The sequence below is a fragment of the Coloeus monedula genome (genome assembly GCF_965178545.1).
Source record: "Coloeus monedula genome assembly, chromosome: 6".
Classification (NCBI taxonomy): domain Eukaryota; kingdom Metazoa; phylum Chordata; class Aves; order Passeriformes; family Corvidae; genus Coloeus; species Coloeus monedula.
In genome coordinates, this window is record NC_138786.1 from 11199070 (window position 1) to 11220392 (window position 21323).

The following is a 21323-nucleotide window of genomic DNA, read 5'->3' on the forward strand; positions in this document are numbered from 1 at the left end:
CTGCTGGAGTGGCACTAAGTCCCAAATTACCCCACACAACAGCAAAACTGAATAGTGAAAGAGATGCTTTTTTTTTCCTTTTAAAAAAAAATTTTCTGGCATCTAAGCTGGAGCAGATTAACCAGTCTACGGATTCAGAACATGGTTCTGGAAAGAAAAGGAGACATACAGATGATTGAGGAGACAGAAAGATGGCATAAGCTACATTTCCTTTAAGAAAACCAGGCTAGAAATGAAGTCCTTTCAAATAAACAAATAAAACCAATAGCAGAATTGTGCTGTCTTTATCTTATATCTACCATTTTATAACAGCATTGTGTCTGTAACACACCAGCAGCCAGCAAGGGATATACCTATTAAATTCACACTGGGATGAAAGACGCAAATCCAGAAACTGAACACGGAGGCTTACAAAAGTAGGGAAATAAGGAAACAATGACAGTTACCGGTGGGACGTGGAACTAGATGATCCTCGGGACACACGAAGGCTTTTAAAGGGCACGGCGGCGGCAGCGCTCACTCTGGACTTCCCGCGCTTTTCCGCCCCCCTCAGGATTTCGCGCGCTTTCCCCCCGCCCATCGGCGCTCCCCGCCCCGCGCACGCGCGGCCGCACGAGGCAGCGCCCCGCGCCCTTCCCCTCAGGCTCCGCCGCGGCCCGGCCCCGCCATGTCGGACCGGCTGGCCAAGCCCTCCTGCCTCCTCGTCGCCAGCGCCGCCGCCGCGGGTGAGACGCACTGGGGGGGCCCCGCCGGGTCGCGGGGAGCCACCGCTCCGGCCTCTGCGGGTGTCCCGCACCTCCCGTCCCTTCTCAGCGCCGCGGCGGGCGGGGCGGGGCGGTGCCGCGCGGGGGTGTCCCCTCTGTGGCTGTCGCGGCGTGTCCCGCGTGTGCCCGTCCCACAGCCCTTGCCGTGTGCGTGTCCCGTGTGTGTGTGTGTGTCACACTGCGGCCGAGCTGCTCAGCCCCACGTGTGCCCTCCGTGCGCAGCTGTGAGCACACACCGTGCTCATCCGCACTGCAGGTGTTGCCTCCATGTGCAGCTGTGCTGGTTGGCTCCTCTGCGTGTGGCTTTAGTGGCTTTAAGGGGAAGGAGGGTCGGCTTAGATTGGATGTTAGGGGGAAAAATCTTTTCCTGTGAGGGTGGAGAGGCCCTGGCACAGGTTGCCCGGAGAAACTGTGGGTGCTCCATCCCTGGGAGTGTCCCAGGCCAGGCTGAACAGGGCTTGGAGTAATCTGGGATAGTGGAAGGTGTCCCTGCCCATGGCAAGAGATTGGTACGAGATGGGATTTAAGATCCCTCCCAACCCACATCATTCCAGGATTCTATTCCTCAGCACACAGCTCACCTGTAATGAAGGCTATACATTTTTGATGTCTTAAAAATCATTGAATCATAACAAAATAATCCTCTGAAATTATCTAGAGCTTTTAAGATGAGCAGAACCCCAAGCTTGTGTACTTTGCTAGATAAAGTTTGGCCTGGATTAGACTATCACTGTTGTTTCCCTAAGGTGTTGGAATCTGTTTCCAGGTGTTTCAGCCCAGTCATTCCTTCACTGCTTTACTCTGGCCAGCTCTGCCTTTAACCTGCAAGTGGCGACTCCTGGGGTGAGTGAAAATGGGCAAATACTGTGATTTCAGCCTGAAACCAATTGATATCTCAGTTGTGATGAGATAATTGTACTATAAATGTATTGAGAGGTGTTTTATTGGCCTTAAACATTAAGGGAGCTGTTTAATTCTGTTTTTTTAATACCGAAGTGACTGCAGGCTTTCTGTATCATGGATTTGGACTTTTGTGGTGTCTGTTCCCACAAAGAGTGGAGGAAAAGCTATTAGCACTAATTCAGTGGGAAAAATGGAAAATTTCAGGTTTTTGAGAGCGGAAGCATCCCAAAATCTCACATGGCCATCCTTCAGGAAGTGTCATGGATGCTTGTGCAGTGATCCTGACTATGGTGTGTGAACCATGTTATCCCCAGGGCAAGCCCATTGATTTTGTGGATGTGAACGAGGGCAACATGCGCTGGATCCAGGACTTCCGCATGAAATCCTACGCCAGCCCTGCCAAGCTGGAGTCCATTGATGGTAAGTGTGTCCCCATGGGCCACTGTCAGGAAAACAGGGGTTGCTTAGGGCCAGGATTTTAGGGAAGAGCAACACAGAAAAGGCAGGAAAGTTGTGTTTCAAGAGAAAACCATGGCAGCTGCAGTTGTTGGTTTATTTTTTATTTAAGAGGAAGTCCTGGCAACTGCTTTGCTGTTTTCTTATTTATCTTGGAACGGTCATTCTTTTTTAATATATATACAATGTATACATATAATGTCTGTGTTGTATATAAGCACACACTACATTGTTACTTGTTCAAAATAAATATTTTGCTGGAGTAGGAGCCAGCAGACAGAACAGTTCTAAGTTTTGCTTGGATCATCAGGGCTTATTAAAAATGTGTGTTCCTTGTCCCAAGAAGGACCTTTTTCTCTCTTCTGTGTAGCTCTGTTAGTTTCTTTAGGTTATTTTTAACTTGTTCATGTAGGCTTGTCCTATTTTTTTCCAAATGTGCAGTGGATTTATGGTCAGGCTTTTTGGGTTTTTTACCTGTCCTACAATCTGTCCCTGCTTTCCTTCCGACCAGGGGCTCGGTACCATGCCCTGCTGATCCCAAACTGCCCTGGGGCCATGACTGACCTGGCCAACAGCGGGTACCTGGCCAAGATCCTGCAGCACTTCAGCACTGAGAGCAGTAGGTGAACATCCTCGGGGGAGTGGGTAAATGAAACAGGGCTCCTGTGCTGCTCCTGCAGGGCTGCTGCCTTCCAGAGATGTAAAAGTGTTTGCATGGCTAAAGAGCATTCAGAACTGGGGAGGAAAAAGGTGTCTTCAGGGGGAGAAACAAGTATCTTAATGGGCCTTAAAAAACGGAAAGGGAGTCTCAGAAGAAAAAAAAAGTATCCTAAAATGTCTTAAAAAGGAAAAAGGGAGTCTTAAAAGGAAAAAAAACCTGTCCTCAAGTGTCTTAAATAGGAAAAAGAGAGCCTTGAAAAGGAAAAAGAAGTCTTAAAGTATCTTAAAAAGCAATGCTAGTAGCTTGTCTCAGAAGAAGGATTTGCTGCCTTACAGTGGTACAGAAATGGCTCTGTCCAAATCAGCAGGATTCAAGCCTCAGAGCCAAGTGTGGAATGCACCAGGATCATCATTAAAGCTGCAGTTAATCAAGACTTGGGGTGTGCTCCACATTTGAGCATTTGTGGACTCCGGAGTAAAAATCTGCCTTACTTTTCCCCTTACTGTAATAATAATAGAATAATTGTAGTAATTCTATTATAGACAATAATTGCTAGTGCAGTGTGCAGGAAAGCCCCTACAACCTAGAGGAACATTGGCAATGCAGTATAACTTCACTGCAGGAGGGCAGCATGACTCTCACCACACTCACCTGTTTTAACTATTTGGAGATGCTCACAAATGTGCTTTAATTTTTTTCTAGAGCCCATCTGTGCCGTGGGACAGGGAGTGGCAGCTTTGTGTTGTGCCACCAATGAAGATAAATCCTGGGTTTTCCAGGGATACAGCCTGACAGGGGTAAGTCAAGCTTTTACCTGATTTTTGTTGTTTGGGGGCTTTTTTGCTGTGTGAATTTCTGGTGGTTTTGGTCTCACCCAGGAACTTCCTGTGAATATAAATTATCGTTTGATACGCTTGGCTTGTGCCAGATGTGTAGAGTTTTCTTTGACAAGGGGCTCAGCAATGAGTGTGTAAAGGGTTTGTCCCACTGGCATGGTAACTGGTGTGTGTGGAATGCTTTCCCTCTGATTGTTCAGTAAACTTTAAACTGAAGCAAAAAAAGTGCTGGAAATTCCTGCTGTGGCTCTTTGCATTTGTTGTTGAGGACTTAAAAAGTTTTTTTGTTTGTTTGTTTGTTTCATGAATGCTGGGAATAAATGATATTTCTCAAGGTGCTGTTTCTTTTTGAAAGGTAGAGGGATTTTTAGGAAAACAAAGGAAGTTTTAGGCAAAAAGCCAGTACAAAGTGTCTTGCAGTTAAAGCAGCCGGTTACTGCTGATACTTTATTTATGTGCTCTGACCTCACAGCCCATTTTATAGTGTCAGAGTGATGGAAATCGCCCTCGTACAGCTTCTAGCATGGAAAATTTACAATGAAAGTTAAGAAATTGAGATTTTGTGACTCAAAAAAAGCTATTAGTGTTCTCGTGTGCTTCTGTTTGAGTTAAGGATCATTTATGGCTCTATATGAATTGTTATAGTCTATGATGAAATATTGTAAATCATGATGTGGCCTAGCTATAGTTGCTGTGGAAACCATAAAATTAAATTCCTTCCCTTTGCACATAAAAACTGTAAGAGCTCCTAAATTTTCTGTCTTTAAGCTGCTTCCCATATTCATTCCAACATGGATTACTGTTTTTGGACTCTGCAGGTGGCACAGCATCTGTGTCCAAATATTTGTGTGCCATGGACAGACAGGTCTGTGCCTTCCTGAAGTTAATCACACCTGCAGAAATTGTTTGGTTGTTGTTTTTTCCTCTTAACTCATTTAAGAGTTTCCAGTTTGCTCCCTGCACAAAATCCATCAAAGCTGCTTGTGATCATTTGGTTGGGAAAATAGTAGAGGGAACAGAAATAAAAATTTCAGGGAAATATGTTCTGGTTTTGCTTGAGCCAGCCAGACTCATTTCCTTTTGATCTATTTCAGCCCTCTGTGTACGAGCTGGTGAGGCAGCCGAATTTTGCCAGTTTGTCCATTATTGTGGAGGATTTTGTGAAGGATTCTGGAGCTACATTCAGTGGTGGGTCATGCCTGGTGTCCGGGATGGACACTTTGTGTCTCCTTTGGGAAGTGAGTGCTTGAGTGCCAGTTGTATCCAGCTGAGCAGGCCACTGGCAGGATATCTCATCTGGCATTCCCATTTCCTCATTTACCAGTACATCACTGGTCGTTTGCAAGGCCAGGTTGGACAGGGCTTGGAGCAGTCTGGGATAGTGGAAGGTGTCCCTGCCCGTGGCACGGGGATGGGACTGAATGAGCTTTAGGGTCTCTTCCTACCCAAACCAGGCTGGGAGTCTGTGTGGAATGAGGTAACTTAAAAATTCTGTTTGGGGTGCTGAGCAGTTGCTGGTACATCTGAGCACGCTGGGATGTTGTAACTGGCCAGAAAATGAGTATTTAATTTTTGTAGCGTGGTGATCACAGCTCGTGTCTGGTATAAGAAGAGTTTATGTTGTATTGTGAAGTAATTGCAACTTTCAAAGACACACTTTGAGATGATGAAAGTCTCCTGATATATGTGCTTTACCCACCTGGTGTTAATTGAATCAAGGACCCAGTCCTGTTCTTCCAGAAAAGGATTTCCTAGGGAAGTTGTTTTCAGCATGAGGGGCTTGAGACTGCCTCTGTTTGCTGGGGTAATAGATCAGCACCCAGCAAATCTGTCTGGCCAGAATAGTTACGTGTTGTGTTTGGGTTTATCAGTGGTGGGATTCTGGCACTGAACTTGTGTGCTCTAACAGAATCCCTGTGTTTTTCCTCCTGTGTTCAGCCAGCAGCCCGGATGCTGTCCATGTGGTGCTGGACAGGCACCTGGTGACAGGACAGAATGAGAATTCCACCCTTCCTGCTGTCCAGAACCTTCTGATTCTTTGCAATGTCAGGTGAGGCAAGATGGGGCTTAAGAACTGGGAACAACCATTAGTGAGCATCTTTTGGTTTCAGGAATACTGTTCCTCAAAAGGGTTTTTTCCCCATGGTTTTCTACTGAAGTGTGTGTCACTTCTGTTTGGTCAAGCCAGCCAGGCAGTTCTGTCTTTTGGCAAAGAGCACTTGATTATTTAAAAAAAGAAGATGAAAATGTGTGGGGAAATGCACAGCTGTAGTGGAACTGGCAAAGTAAAATGCTGAATAGGCTTCACTAAACATTTCTGTTCAGGGAAACATCTCTTGTTTCTTGAGCTTTGGCAGGCTGGCTTTGAGTCAGCTCTGGTTTAGAATTCTGGGTATGAATGGATTTAATTTCTTTGGAAATGGCTTGGCTTGTTTGAGAGTCATCTTGTCAGATAGAAGAGCACATATGAAAAACCACAAACCCCTTCTTTTGTTCAGGTGAGTGTGTGGTACCAGTCCTATCCTGGCTGTGCACTAACAGGTCCTGTCATGTCTGGGTGTGTTTCCTTCAGCAGGAAATGAAGGAGAAGGTCTGTTTGCAAAGAGGGTGGATGAAGAGCCAGCAGGCTGAGGATTTCCATGGTTGTGACGTGGATAAAGCATCCCTCTGAACCCCTGTCCTGGACTCTGGAGTGACTGTGTCAGTGAAGCGGCAGTGTCAGGTTCTGTGTGTATGGAATCATGAAGGTTTTCAGAAGCAGCTGGGACACTCCCTTACATTTTTGCTGCTCCATTTTCTCACTGCTTCTCTAGACCCTCAATTTACAGATGTGGGGAACTGTCTTCTCAAAACCCCCCAAAAGCTGGTGCTGTGAATACAAATTGCTGAAACTGAAGGCCTTGCTCTGGGTTGGCATTGTACTGATGCACAGCATGCCCTTGTTTTCTTCCTGTTCACATCGCTGGAATTGTGTTTAAAAAGTTTGCTCAGCTATTTTTTTTTAAATGGACCTACAATTGTTTATTTGTTCTCCTTTGTGCTGCTTATGTTGTGGCTTTTGTTCTCTTGGAAATACTCCTCTCTGGGACTACACTGCTGCTGTCTCTTGCTGGAATTTTGTGGACTAAGGCACTGAAAAATGCAGGTGGCTGATGTGGGTCCCATGCGAGGAACCAGTTGTAGGGTGGAGTCTGGCCTCCTCCTTCCTGCTGAGCTGCAGCTGTGGCTTGAAGCCTGAGCATGGAAAGGAATTATCAGACTGAGATTTTTTTTTTAATTGTTGCAGGCTTAGACATACCAAATATGTTGGAAAGTAGATTAATTAACTTTCAGATAATTGATTTTCCTTCCCTCTTAGAATTGTGGGCAACATTTCTCCAGTGCCCTAAAGGGAAGGACCTTTGGGGTTGCATTTTTGTTTTCTCACCAGGATATTACAATATTTTGGTTCTAACAAGTCATCAAGCAGGGAAGTTTTGTCTTTTCTGTGGAAATCCAGTTTTTTGGCTCTGTCTCAAGAATTCAGTGTGATTTTAAAAGGCAGACTGCTGTGGGTTTTGCTGGGTCTTCTGCTGTTGCATTCTGGAGCCCAGCTTACATATCTTTGGCATTGATGGAAATTAAAAACAGAATTTGAAATGAAAATTGGGCTTTGATAGAAACTAAAGTATCAATTAGCTTTGATAATTTAAATCTTCATTCTTGACAAGCCATCTTGGGGATTTGATGTTGACACCATCAGGGAATACTTTCAGTCGGGAAAGCCACATCTAGTTTGTGAAGTGGGAGACTGTATTTCCTTAGGGACTGTTGTTTCCGTGGGATTTTGCCAAAATCACTGCATCTTTCACTGCTTACCTGTAAAAATAGAATATTGCTGTCTACCCCGTGTCCTGTTTTCATTCCTTAAATGAGGTTCTGTTCAGGCTCATTCATCTGCTGCCAGGTGAGCAAACAGTGTTCACATCACTACAGGCTTTGATCAGTCCCCTGTTGTGCAATTTTTCCTTATTTTGTGGCATCCCGGACCTGCTGGAATTGCTCTGCTTGTGCCTCTGTTGGGAAGCAAACAGTTGGACAAAGCACACTGCCTGGGGACTTGATGGTGCTTCCTTTTTCCTCCCATATGAGAGCAGTAAAAAGATGAGCTCCTGTGTGTGTTTTCACTCTTTCCCATCACACACCCCATTTTATCTCCTCAGCCATGAAGTTGCTCTTGGGAAAATTGGGGTAAGAGTTGTGTGGTCCATGAGCAAGTGGCTGGAGAGGTGATGTGTGCAGGTGTGGGCCGACAGCTTTGTGAGTGGGATCTGGATGTGGTGGGCTGGATTGTGTCACCTTCACAAGTCATGCTGACAAACTGGGAGCCATCTGAGTCATAGAATCATGGAATTTAGGTTAGAAAAGAGCTTTTAAGATGAAGTCCAAGCATCAGTGCAGCACCACCACCATGTTCACCACTCACCCTCAGGTGTCACATCCATGTGTTTTCTGAACACTTCCCGGGATGGTGACTCCACCACTGCCCTGGGCAGCCTGTTCCAGTGCTTGACATCCATTTCCGTGAAGAATTTTTCCCTAATATCCAGCCTAAACTTCCCCAGGCACAACTTGAGGCCATTAATGATGATAGCTCTTACGTTCTTGTTACAGTATGACCAATTTTAGCCAGGGTTTGGAAATAATTGTTCAAAAACTGTGGAAAAAGAAGATGAAATGAACATAGAAAACATGAAGCTGTTGAACGTTGTCCAGGTATGTTCAGGAGAGTTTTATTCTCTTTATTTTCCATGTTAATTTTGTTCTACAAATGTAAAACATGATAGTTTGTTATTTTCTTTTCTTTTACCTAGAAGGTATTTACATCAACCGAAATCATGAAGTGGCATTACACAAAGAGCAAGGATTTTTTCATAATTCTTCCATTTTAAACTTCCCATGGGAAGAACCTGGGTTTGTATCTTCTGTACCTTGTGCCTGGTCCAGCTGAGGAACCCCGTGAAGTATCCCATCCCAGGCATCCAAGCAGTGGTGTTTATACTGAGGGGTTTTTGTCTCCAGGGCAGAAACTGCTTCCCAAAGAACTGAAAGCCTTCAAATTTGGGAGATTTTCATCCCCCACACAAACTTTGATTGTTTCAGCATTGCAGTGTGCAGTGCTTGGTGCTTTGGTCCTAGGAATGTTACCAGCCAGGCTTGTTTCCTTGGAAATCTGTTCCTGGTGACATCCAGCTGGTAGGTTTCATTGTTTTGTTTATTTGGGTGGGGGTTTGGTTTTATTTTCTAGGGCTTTTTATTTATTTGGGACTCACATTGTTACATCTTCTCTTAATAGCTGGGACCATATCCTCTTTTTTTCTCTGGTGTTTTTACAGGCAGATATGGAGGTACCTGCTAGAAGCCTCTGCAGTAGGTGGAGTAGGATGAATCCAAATGGATAAGGAATTTTCTCAGATGTTGGCTCACAGCTGTAAAAAGGGCACTGCTGTCTTGTACCCCACAAAGGATTTCTTCACCAAGAGGACAGCCCACCATCCCTAAGGTATGGGAGCATTTCCTGGCAGGTTTACAGCCCAGCTGGGAAGAGGGGTGCTGGTGCAGCAGTTGGGAAACTGCTTAACTCTGGAAAACAGAGCCCCAAGACCTGCCTGTGGGCATGATCTCAATTTTCATGTTTTTGGGGATCCTGACAAGATGTTTGAACACTGGCCCTGTCTGCAGCTGATGGTTGTTGGTCATACTAGCATGCCATCAGTGTATTTAATATTTAATTAAGAAGATTCTTTTCTTGGAGCTTCCAGAGTATAATCTTGTAAAATAAACCTTAAAATTGTTTTTAAAAATGGAACCTGCTGCTTTATTCATCTTGTGTGCATTCAAACAAGGGCCAGAAGAGATGGAAGTGGCTCTCTGGTCCTTATTTACTTTAAAATTTCAAAGGGAATGGTTTGGTGGCATCTGTACTGGCCTCTGATGGCTGTATTGGATAGACATAACCAGTGAATCTAAGGACTCAAATTAAATTCCATGTTGGGAGGATGAATATAAATGGATGCACTCAGTGTGTCTGTTCTTCCAACAGCTCTGCTCTCCTGTACCTCCTGTTTCAAGAATGGAGGAGGTGCTGGGAGCAGCAGCATGTCTCCCTTATCACAGCGTGTGATGGGATGCAAGGCATGGCTGGAGGAGGAAGGAAAAACTTCCAACCCCACTCCAAGCTTTGTGTGTTTGCTGGATGTTGGAATCAGAGAGAAGCCACCACAAGGAAACGTTGGGAAAGGTGCTGTCATTTTTAAATCGATGCTTTAAAGTTTATGTATGTATTCTTTGGGATTTCTCCACACATACACTTTACATCTGCCCCTAATTCCTCAGTCCTGTCCTTGTGCCTGTAAGAGCTACAGACCTTGCTGGGAGGCAAGAGACATCTCCTGATTTCTTAATCTGAGGAGGTATGGAGATCTGGGAAATCCCAGGAGTTTGTAAGCGGGGCACAGACAAGGGCCCTGGGAGAGAGCTCTCCATCTGCTGAAGAGAGGGGAAGTTGAGGAAGAGTTAGGAGTAAATGGACTTTGTGTGACTGACTAAGGAGCTGTACAGGCTGAAGGTTTATGTGGTGCTTGTTTTTTTTTTTTTTTCACCATTTCAGGAAGGATGTGGACTTTGTGGCTTAGCCACGGATGTCAGGCACCTCGCAACATCCAGCTGTGCTGCAGAGAAGGAACCCCAGTGCTTAGGAGGAAACACAGCTGCCACCACAGCAGGTAAGGGACCCTGTGACCGAACATTTTAAGCATAACTTGTTTGCCTGCAGCCCCCTCAGCTCTTGAGAGGTGTCTGTAGGTAAGTGGAGTAAGGCATAATTTATTATTGTAACTTAACTGTTACTCAGGCACCTTTTCCTGCCTCTTACCCCTTTCACAGCAGTATTTTGTTCTCTCTTGAGCACCTTCTGAAATGCTTCAGAGTTTCATTTAAGCTCCAGTGTTACTGACCCAGCTGTGTCTCAGCTATGTGAGGGGACAGATTCCACGCGTGTGAAGGTTCTTGCCTCACTCGGGGAAAAAGGGGCATTTATTCCAAAGGCTCCAAGCCTCTGACCAGCCAGTTTGACAGCAGCAAGTCCCCACATTCTGTGTGCCTGAATCCCCACCCTGACCTGGTGGGTGCAGTGTGTGGTGTTACAGCACAGCAACCTGCTCTAGGGGCAGGTGTCCCTGCCCATGCCAGGGGAGTGGAAGGGGATGGTCTTCAAGGTCCCCTTCCTACCCAAACCATTCTAGAGATCTCAGTTAGTAAGAGTGAAAAATGCCAAATAGGTTAAATTAAGAAGGGATGTGCAGTGGAGGGTCTGATGGCTGTACGGAGGGGCAGGGTCAAGGTTTTAGTGCTGGCTTGACTTTGAGGATAAAAGGTCACCTCCCTTTGGGCAGCCTGCTTTCCGCCTGCTCTGCTTCCCCCCTCACCAACAGCTGTAGGACAGAGGGTCTGGATGAAGCCCCTGGAGACTTCACCTCCCTCTGGTAGACTGGCAGGATTCCCAGGGCAGGCTGGGAGTGCAGCACCAGCTGTCCGTGTCTGATTGTAGCTGGCTGTCCCTTTGGCTGGAACAGCAGCTCCCAGGTTGTTCTGGATGTGCTGACAGCAGAGCTGCTGTGTCACACTGGCGTGAGGGATCAGTGGCTCCCTTGGTCTGGACAGAGCACATGTCTATCAGTGCTGGAGCTGCACTGCTGCCTTTTCTCCCTTAAGTTCAGGCAACTTTGTCAGGAAACAGCAAATTGTGTCCACATACAAGCAGGGATCTCTTAAAATCAAGGAATGAATCACTGAGGTTGGAAAGGACTGCTGAGACCATGAAGTCCAGCCATTCCCCTAGCACTGCCAAGGCCACCACTATCTCATGTCCTCAGGTGCCACATCCACGTGGCTTTTATATCCCTCCAGGATGGGGACTCAGCCACTGCCCTGGGCAGCTGTGCCAGGTTGGACAGCCCCTTTCAGTGAAATGTTCCCCAATATCCAATCTAAACCTTCCCTGGCACAACTTGAGGCTGTTTCCTTCTTGTCCTATCACTTGTTCTTATCTACTCTTCATAGAACTGGGTCTATATAAACTACTAAGATACATGCACACATCTATGTATATATTTTGACATATATATGTGTCTCACAGGAGTACTTGTGGGTTTTGTACCAAGAGGGGCTTGTGAAAACTGTATTTGCTCTTTAAAACAACCTGAAATTAAAAACTGTTTTCTTAAATGTATTGGGACTGTAAGCTTAATTAGGAATTTAATACAAAGAATTTAAATCCTATCAGGTGTCTCCTGCAGCAGTGAATTGACCATGTTACAGGGCAAACCGGTTTTAATTTGCATGTATTGACAAAAGTGCCACAAAAATTTGAAATTCCATTTGTCCCTTTGCAAATTGATAAAAAAAAAAAAAGCATGATACAGAAATCTATCCACACACAGCATGATACTTTTACAGGTAAGACATTTGTACATCCACTGAACCTCAGGTGATCCACCTCAGCCTGGAGCACTCAGGGAAATGCTGATTATTGTTTTGTCTTTTTTTACTTTCCATTTTCAGTGCTGAACATTCGCTCCTAGAAAAAGAATAGAAAAAGCATGGCTGAGTAAGAGTTTGGGAATGCTGCAAGGAGTTGCCAGTCACCAAGTGCCTAGATCAGGTACACTGAATGTTTCTACCCCAAAAAACATGGTTTGATGAATCCCACATGAAAGCCTCTCCACAATCTGACAGAAGACTTTGACAGCATACCTGTTCTTTCTTAGTGCCTCCAAGTACAAACATGATTTATTTCCAGCTCACTACCTGCAGATTATTTGTGTCCTGTACTGCTGCTGACAGCTCAGAATCAGATTTAAGGGACTTCTCACTTTGACAGTTATCCTGATGAGCTGCCAATCCTGGGGCCTCAAACTGCAGGTGTGGCCCACCCATGGCAGGAATTCTTTCTTGGCATGCAGTGAAGCTTACCAAGTTCACTGAATTTAGGTGGCTTGTCCCACATAACCTGTCCAAAAACCTGACCAGACTCGTTCAATCCTTAGCCACACCAGGCTGGCTGCAGTACATGGAAGGAGCGTGATACAACATCTACCTTTAACATCCTCTCCAGCTTAACTGCATCTGCAGCAAATCTCCTGATCCCATCAGACAGCTTTTCCACAGCCATTTGGTCTTCGTTGTGGTGCCAGCGGAATGCCTTCTCATCCAGGTGGATCTTCTCAAGATTGCATGCCTGAGCTGTGCAGGAGAAGTAGAAAAAGAAACAAAAACCAGGTGATCAGACTCTTATAAAATTTAGACTTCCTAAAATTGTCTTGAGTTCTAACCATTTCTAGGTGTTGGAAAAATTTTAAATACTTTCAGTATGACTTGCTTCAGGAGCACAATCTGGGATGTGAGATTGAAAGTGCTCCTGATCTGGCTGGAGGAGAACAAAGAGAAAAAAGGAAAAGGTAGCCTAATAAATCAGTTTATCTTAATGCACAGTGTTTGTGTGTGTCAATATCTTGTACCTCCTGCTGAATGGCACAGCACTTCCAGGCCTATTCTAAGGAATTGTGCAACCACCCTGCAGCAGTGAGACATTCTAAGCAAATACTCTGAACAATCAGGGCTTTGATCATTTGGCAAGAACTAACAAAAGCTCATTTGATAGCAAGCTCCCAGGCCAGCAGCAGCCTGTGGGCAGCAACCCATGGCTACAGCTGTGCAGAGAGCTGCTTTCTGAGATGTAAACCAGCATTTTAATGAGGCTGCAGGAAAGGGACACTATCACAGAATCCTGGAATGACTTGGGTGGAAAGGAACCTTACACTCCATTCAGTTCCACTGTCCAGCCATGAGCAGGGACACCTTCCACTATCCCAGATTGCTCCAAGCCCCATCCAACCTGGCTTTGAAGTGCAATGGGAACAAGGATTCCAAGCCATTGTGGCACAGTGTCACCAGATCAAATCACTCGGTCTTGTGTATGATTTATTTCTAATTTCTGGAGGGAAAACACCTCTTGGCATGTCTAGAGATTAAGATGAAACCAAGTTTGGCATCTTTGCTACTGTTCAGTGAAATTTCATCCTGAGCATGTGCACATTAACTTTCCTCTTCTGTCCCTGTCCCACGGGGAGAGGTGCAGAGTATGGACACACACTCCAAACCCATTGTAATCCAATTAGTGCTCAGTGTGTCAGCAATTGTAGCAGTGATACTGTAATGAGGCTATAGTAGTTCCTCTAGGAAATTGGATTTATCCCTAAAGCAGGATGGCAGCAAGCACCACAGCACTGACCAAAACCCCAGACTCAGCAGTGCAGAAGAAGAGAAGACTGAACAAACCCCCAGGAGTGGACTCACCCTCTTTGACACTGAGTGTGGGAGTTAACTTGACGTGCTCTTTGCTGAGCTCTGCCAGGAGCTTGGGTGAAATGGTGAGATAGTCACAGCCCGTGAGCGCTTTGATCTGGCCCGTGTTGCGAAACGATGCACCCATCACGATGGTTTTGTAGCCAAACTTTTTGTAGTAGTTATAGATCTTGGTGACACTCTTCACTCCTACAAGCAGAAACCAGCAACTTTACTGTAAGTGATTATTTAGAACATGCTCAAACCCGGCATTTTGCCATAAGAGGGCTTTTACAAGTAAAGTGTTTGAATGAGCAGCTGTTGTTTTTCTCAGCAGTGTTAAATCTGTGCTCACCTGGATCCTCTGAAGGCTCATAGGTTTTCTTGTCTCCATTTGCAACATACCAGTCCAGGATCCGTCCCACAAATGGGGAAATCAGAGTAACTCCAGCTTCGGCACAGGCAACAGCCTGAGCAAAGGAGAACAGCAAGGTCATGTTGCAGTGAATCCCATACTCGGCCTCCAGAACCCTGCAGACACAGGCTGGCTTAGAACAGCACTTTGCTCACCTACAGAATTCATATTCAGGAATGAGCTGCTAAGTTCAAACTACTGAATTCCTTAAGTTAATTTAGGAAGGGGGCATACTTGGTAAGCTTTAAAGTTGTCAACTAACAGCAAATGTTTTGTGCTGCCAAACTGCTTTATTAATGCTGTTCCTCCAGCCAAATGCAGCCAGCTTAGCAGGGTATTTCAGGAAACTGTGGCCTGGCCCTTGTATGAAGAAATTTTCCCTATTTCAACAGCAAGCTGTGGGAGAGCACCTTCCGTGCTCATGACAGACTTCCTCATGCTGTGCTTTCAGGACTGCTGTTTATATTCAAGTACAGAATGCAATGTCAGTGGCTGTGGACAGGCAGGAGCATGCCATGAATCAGCACGCCAGGCACACACAGCCTTACCTGCCAGCCTGGATTCCTTCCCACGTCGAAGAGAGCTTGATGAGAATCCGATCTTTACCAACTCCTACTTCCTTGTAGAGGTCGATGAGGCGCCTGGCCCTTTGAATCATTCCTTCCTTATCAAAGGACAACCTTTGAGGCAAGAGCAGCACTGTTTAAAACTGATTGGTTTGTTTTTTTTTTTAATTCTCTCCCCGAGGGCCCCATGGGAAACACTGTACTGTTTTATCAGCATTTACATGCCAACAGCAGGTTTGTGTTCTCAGATCCCTCCTGGACGGTCAGCCCTTTGAGAAGGAAGTTTCTTATAATAAATTCAGAAGCTGAGCATTAACAAAAACTGGCACTGAGCAATTTAACACCAAGTCCTGTGCAAGTCTTGAAATAAACTGTTCAAACAGATCCCTTGCTAAATTGAACAGCTATTATCACATAGAAGAGAACGAGCGAAACTATGACTGGAAGTGTGAGGTTTCCCTTGCTTAAGAAGCAGCAGGAAGATTATGAAAACCCAAGGTCAGTGCTGCTTGTTTTTGTTACAGAGTTCTAGTCAAGCTAAGGGAAATCCACACTCTTAAATATTAACAATATAAGTCCTGCTGGTCTTCTAGGCAAGTAATCTTTCTCCAACTCACATCAGGTCTCTTTTTGTATGTACAAATTTATCCAGGGTAACCCAGAGGGAAAAGAGCCAACCTTGCATCTACTTCTGTGGACACACGGCCAGGTATCCTCTTCAGGATTTCAGCTCCAAATAATACAAAAAGCTTGTCAGAAGCATTTTTGATCTGCTCCTCTTCTGACCTGAAAACCACAAAGAGCAAAAGCATTTATGGGGGTAAAAAAAAAGTGAGTTTACACTTCGCCGTGGATTAGAAGATCAAATTTCACAGACCATTTAACATTAAATTCCAGAGTTCAAATGAGCCACTTCTGTCCTGCCAGCAGGATTAGCCTTTGGACACTCTTTCCTGCAATGCTGTTTTCCTGAGCAAGGAGGGCCAGGTGTGAGCTGGGAAATGGGGATGCACTTCTTAAAAGCACATCTGGAATAGGCGTAAGGAATTTTTCTTAAAGTGTTGAGGCCTTTTGGGGCAGGAGACAAACCCACAAGTACATGAGGGGGAAACCCCAGTATGTTGCTTGTATATAATTAAGGCATTTTAAATATAGGTCTGCTGAGATTAAAACCCTCTTTACTTACCCACCAAGCTTCTTCCCGTAGGCAACAGCATCATCCACAAGATTCTGGTATGCCGGCATCTGAGCCGCAGTGAGGATCAGGGAGGGATTTGTGGTGGCATCCAGGGGCTTGTACTCATCGATGGCTAAGGAAAGAAAACCAACCTGTTGGAAACAGCCAGCCAGCCTGAGAAATCAGAAGCATTTTGCTCAACCAGGTGAGAATGTAAACACTTGTTACTGACGGAGCACAACAGTGCTGAGTGGTGTTTAAACACTGCCTGAAGGCTGGTTTGTGCCACAGTACAGAACAACTGGGCTGCTGTCACAAGATACAGCAAACTTGAAAGTTTATAAACTACAGAAATTGCCCAAAAGTATAAACCTGTAGAAATGATGGATGAAGAGAAGTAGTACTAATTTCCAAACTTCATCCCCAACCAGCATAACTGAGCTCCAGGAATCACAGAGGGGAATAAAGAACCTTGAAGTCCCTATCTTTAGGGACCTTCCCTTCAAGCAGTCAGAAATTCGGGCTTTTGTTTGTGTCCAACTGATGGGACCAGGACAGGTGAATTCACCTGTGAGGCTCCAGCACCTCTTCTTACTGCTTTTTAAACCTTTACCAAACAGATGCAGTTTCTCAGTATCTGCTCTTGTAATTTCCTGGTCCCACCAGGAGGACACTTGAGTCTTGGTCTTGCCCTAAGCCCTGGACTACGCCTGTTTCAGGTGATTCCAGGCATTTGCTCCAGCAGGCTGTGACACATATTATCCAGCTGTAATCACAGCCTGGCACCAGGGCCCGACTGGGCAAACAGTGCAGAGCCTCTGCAGGCCCCTCAGCAGTTTCAACAATGCAGTTAAAATGTCAAAAAAATAACAAAATATGTATTACCAGCCCTTTCTCCTCAGCATTTTCTGCACAGGGATGAAACCCCAAGTGAGAGAGTGCAACTGTACTGAAAATAAGCATTGTTTTTCCATAGATCCCTCCCAGGCAATGATCAGGATCCAGGAGAGAGGTCCACTCCATACAAACAGGTCCTTCAGAACTTCAATTCACGTGGGTACTGCTCAAAGCAGAGCAGCACATCAATGAAACTCCGTTCTGTACCGACACCTTGATCTACCAACACCACTGGGAACCACCAGCAGCAACAACCACCTTCACCTCCACCAGGGTTTAACCTGCCAGGTAAGGCTCTTGCCTTGTCTGGACTCTTAAGAATGACCCCCAGGGGATAAGAGCAGCCCAGAGAACAACTTGGGGATGTCCTGTGCAGGGCCAGAAGCTGGACTCGATGATCCCTGTGGGATATTCTACAGTCCTTACTGCTGCCTGCACACAAACACCCCCTCGGCCATCCTGGGGCTGTGTTTTTTTCCTGTGTCTGAGCTGTTGCCACCCCTGTGCTCTCTCCACTTTAAGTTTACTACTCTTAAAGACATTTGACAGTGGCCATTTAGGATTGTTTATTGTTACACCAACAGGATTAGGCAAGCAGTGGAGGGATTACTGCAGGCCTGGGCGAGAACAGGACAGGATTCAAGGACTGGTCTATACAAACCAGAGACACCCAGGGAGGGAATTCTTGGCTCTGACAGACTGAGCAGGCTCCGTGTCTGTGCCGGGCCAGGCAGTGACAGCTTGGGAACAAGTGGCTTTCTAATCGAAGGCCACCTCCCTTTCTCGGAAAGGAGTGTGCTGGCTTATTCTCAGGAGAGAATGAAAATAAAAGCACTCTGGCATTATTTTTACAGAATCCTGGAATGACTGGGTTGGAAGCGACCTTAAAGATTGTTCAGTTCCGCTCCCTGCCATTGGCAGCGACACCCCCCACTGGACCGGGTTGCCTTGCCTTGAGTTTGGAAAAAACCCCAAACAAGTCCCAGATCTAGACAGGTCACTGAAAGAAATCCCGAATTCATTAGCAGCAGAGCCTGGCTTGAGTCTGGCACTTGTTCCTGACAGCACACAGAGCTGAATGCGGTGGTCACGGCACACTCGAAGGCAAACTGAGAGAAAATCACGGGAAGGTTTGGAAAATGTCCTGGCGGGGCGGGATCTGCCCTGGGATGGAGACCAAGGCGCCGCCGCCGAGCGCCGTCCCTCCCGCCCCCCCTCCGGCCCCAGGGTGGTTCGCTCCCCCCGGCGCGCGCCCCTTCGGCCGGGCGCGCCCACTCTCCCTTAAGGGGGGCGGGAGAGGGGGCTAAGGAGAAGATGCGGTGACAGGATCCCCTCGCGCCGCCTCTCACCGTTGAAATCCCCGGTGTCGGCCACCACCGTGGTGTGGTGCTTGAGCTGGTCCAGCGCCGACTCCATCTTCTGCCGCTTCACGGGGGACACCGACATGTCCGCGGCTGCGGGGGACTCGCGCACCTATAAGGGACGGTACGTGCCCGGAGGGGACCGACCTGCGCGCGCACCCGCGGCCCGCGCGCTCCCGCCGCCCGTCGCCAATCCCAGCCCGGCTGGGCGGCAGCGGCCAATCAAGAGCGCGGGCACGAGGCGGACGCGGCCGGGAGGAGCCGAGGCGGGGCAGCGGGCGGGAGGGCGATCCCGATTGGCTGGGTCGTGGTCCTGGGGGTCGGGACGGGGGGTCGCCTTGGCGACCTTGACGCCGCCATTGTCCCCAGCGGAGCGTGTCCTGGGGTCTCCCCGCCCCGGCATCTTCCGGCCCCGGCATCTTCCGGCCCCGGAACCTCCTGTCCCCAGAACCCGGCACGGCGCCCGGCCCGCCCCCGAGCCACCCGTCCCTCATGGCTACGCGGGGCCCGGGCGCCGCCGGCGCCGCAAGATGGCGGCGGGCAGGCCCTGAGGGGGAGGCTCGGAGCCGCCCCGCTGCCGGAGCTCAGCGCTCTGTGCTCCCTGCCCAGCGCTCTGTGCTCCCTGCCCTGCCGTCGTGGCAAGGTTCGAAATGCCTTGTGCGGTACAGCTCCAGCCGCTGAGAGAGCCCCCGACACAGAAAGGCAGGTGTTTTGGGCTCTTGGTTCGCCTAAACTTTATTTAGGCTGTAGAGGTGATCTCGTAATTGTGGTTGTGCTTCTGAAACAGAGGATGGCTCTTGGCTGGAATTGTCGGAGAATCCGTGTAACAGGCTCTGAGTTACCGGGTTATGCTGTTTCCTCTTTCTGTATTGCTCCACTCGGGACAGCTGCCACAGAAGTTCCCCTTCCTGATAGGCAAGAATGTGCTTTTGTACAACCTTCTCATGCTTTGCCCAGCCCAAGAAAGGATAATGCAAAGAAGCATTGAGTTTAAGGCCTGCTTGAATTCTGTGACTGTGTAGGAAACAGGGTGTCTCTGGTTTCTTTGCCAAGGAATAGGAGAGCCTCCCTTTTGAGTCATGGAATCACAGATTCCCAGACTGGTCTGGGTTGGAAGGGACTTTAAAGACCATCCAGTTCTACCCTATGCCACGGGTAGGGACACCTTCCACTAGACTGACAAGAAACGGAGTTCAGCTCACAGCTTTTCTGGAATTTAATTCTTAATCATGTGTCAGATTTTCACCTCCCCCTGTTTTTAAGACACAGCTATCCAGGCCATAACATTCTTCCTGTTGAATGTCAGTCCCCCAAAGCAAAAGGAAATGTGTGGTTTCGGACATTTTGCTGAGTTTCTGAGACTCTCAGTGACAAACCATTATGAAAACCCAGTGAAAGAGACGGAGATGGAGTTACAAGTATAACTTAACTATTTTAATAAATCTTGTACAGTGCATGGTTATATCATTGTCTCCTTCGTTCAGTTACATCAGTGTACAGTACTTTATAGCAGTGTCTGCAGGCAGTACAAACAGAACAGGTGCACAGCTCAGTCACATGGAAATTTGTAAAAGTGACCTCTGCAGTAAGGTCTACTGAGATATTTGTTTTAGGAAGTGCTCCAGTAGCTCCCAGCTTTACAGAGCTGTCATGTACACTCCTGTTAAAATCCCAGATAACTGTAATTCCCTGTGATTTGCTTTCCTCTACACCCCAGGAATAGAAGGTGGTGTGTTTCCTAGCTCAATATTTGTTTTTATTTTAATTTTAAAATCTTTTTCACCTCCTGTGCTTGCCATCCTGCCTCCAATCTCCACCCTAATCCAGAGCCAGGGCTTCTCAGGAGGATTGTCTTCTTCATCCCACCCTGACAAGGTGAGTGCCGTTCTCAGATCCCAGCAGGGCTGTGACTAAACCCAGGATCCTCCCCTGCCTGCACCCTAATTCTGCTGGTGCCAGCAGTGTCCTGTTTCAAATGAAGAAAACAGATTATCCATTGGAGACACTTAAGAATAAAGCCAAAACCGAGGTGCTCTGGTGTTCTCAGATTTATACATGAGTTCCCCAGATGCTGTTTTAAAGCTTTTTCCATGAAATGTGCAAGGACAGGCACAAATTTGGGCAAAGACTCAGCATGTGCTGAGAGAGAAAACCCAACCGTCCCTGGGCTGTGGGCACCTCTGGGGCTGTGTTTGCTTCACTGTTTTGCAATCAGGTTGGTCTGTTAATTAAATAGAGATAGAAATGCAACGTGCCAAACTTGCTGTGGACAGGAACTACACTGCTTGCTTGAGTTTTGAAATTGTGAGTAAATTTTGGAAGCATAATCACTTAATTCTGCCTCTAGGGAGAGGCATTTTTCTCACCCCTATTTACAGATTGTTATATACAAATGCACATAACTTTATGAAGGAAAACGGGAAGTAAAGAGCAACACCCTGGTTTTTTTTCTTGTGGCTATTTATTTTGTGTTCAACCTGCCTTTCCCAGTGTGCTTTGGGGTTCCAGCTATTTGGGAATCATTTCAGCTGATTTTTTTGCAGTGAAAACGTGAAGGTAGGGACGAGTGACCAGCCCCCTGGGAAGGGCTCTGGGTGTGCCTGTGTCAGGAGTAAATGGTCAGGGCTTATCTTCTGCTGGTTTGAGGCCAGGTTTGGCAACACCACAGCATTCCAGTGCAGGATCAGTGCCCCAGGGAAAGGCTGCACAGCTGCCCTGAGCCCCAGCCTCTGCGTCAGGAGCAGTGGGCAGGTGGAACTCACCTATTTCCAGATTCAAATCCCTTTGTTTCTCACTCCTGCTCGTTTCTAGGCACTGAAAGCTCATTTCAGCTGTTCAGAGACAGCACTAACTGGTCCATGGATTTAAGGAAGCAGCCAGACTTCAGGAATGTGTGTTGCCATT

The 21323-nt window shown here is 46.9% G+C and overlaps 2 protein-coding genes across 3 annotated transcripts; one reads left to right on the forward strand and one right to left on the reverse strand.

The window, feature by feature from the left end:
- Positions 1-607: 607 nt before the first annotated feature.
- Positions 608-7626, forward strand: GATD1 (glutamine amidotransferase class 1 domain containing 1). 2 transcript variants are annotated; one of them, XM_082283180.1, is made up of 8 exons: positions 608-725; positions 1531-1607; positions 1982-2087; positions 2635-2742; positions 3487-3581; positions 4715-4808; positions 5559-5670; positions 6193-7626. In XM_082283180.1, the coding sequence occupies exons 1-8, from the start codon at positions 668-670 to the stop codon at positions 6200-6202; spliced, it is 660 nt and encodes a 219-aa protein (XP_082139306.1). In that variant the 5' UTR covers positions 608-667; the 3' UTR covers positions 6203-7626. The 2 variants fall into 2 exon arrangements, with proteins under 2 accessions (XP_082139306.1, XP_082139307.1); XM_082283181.1 differs by having other exon boundaries at positions 6196-7626.
- Positions 7627-11972: 4346 nt separating this feature from the next.
- Positions 11973-18593, reverse strand: TALDO1 (transaldolase 1). The gene is made up of 8 exons (XM_082283078.1): positions 18408-18593; positions 16171-16294; positions 15663-15770; positions 14967-15098; positions 14359-14534; positions 14016-14213; positions 12757-12902; positions 11973-12237 (listed from the first exon to the last, which is right to left on the reverse strand). Exons 1-8 carry the CDS (start codon positions 18502-18504, stop codon positions 12205-12207), a joined length of 1014 nt encoding a protein of 337 aa, XP_082139204.1. The 5' UTR covers positions 18505-18593; the 3' UTR covers positions 11973-12204.
- Positions 18594-21323: the final 2730 nt, after the last annotated feature.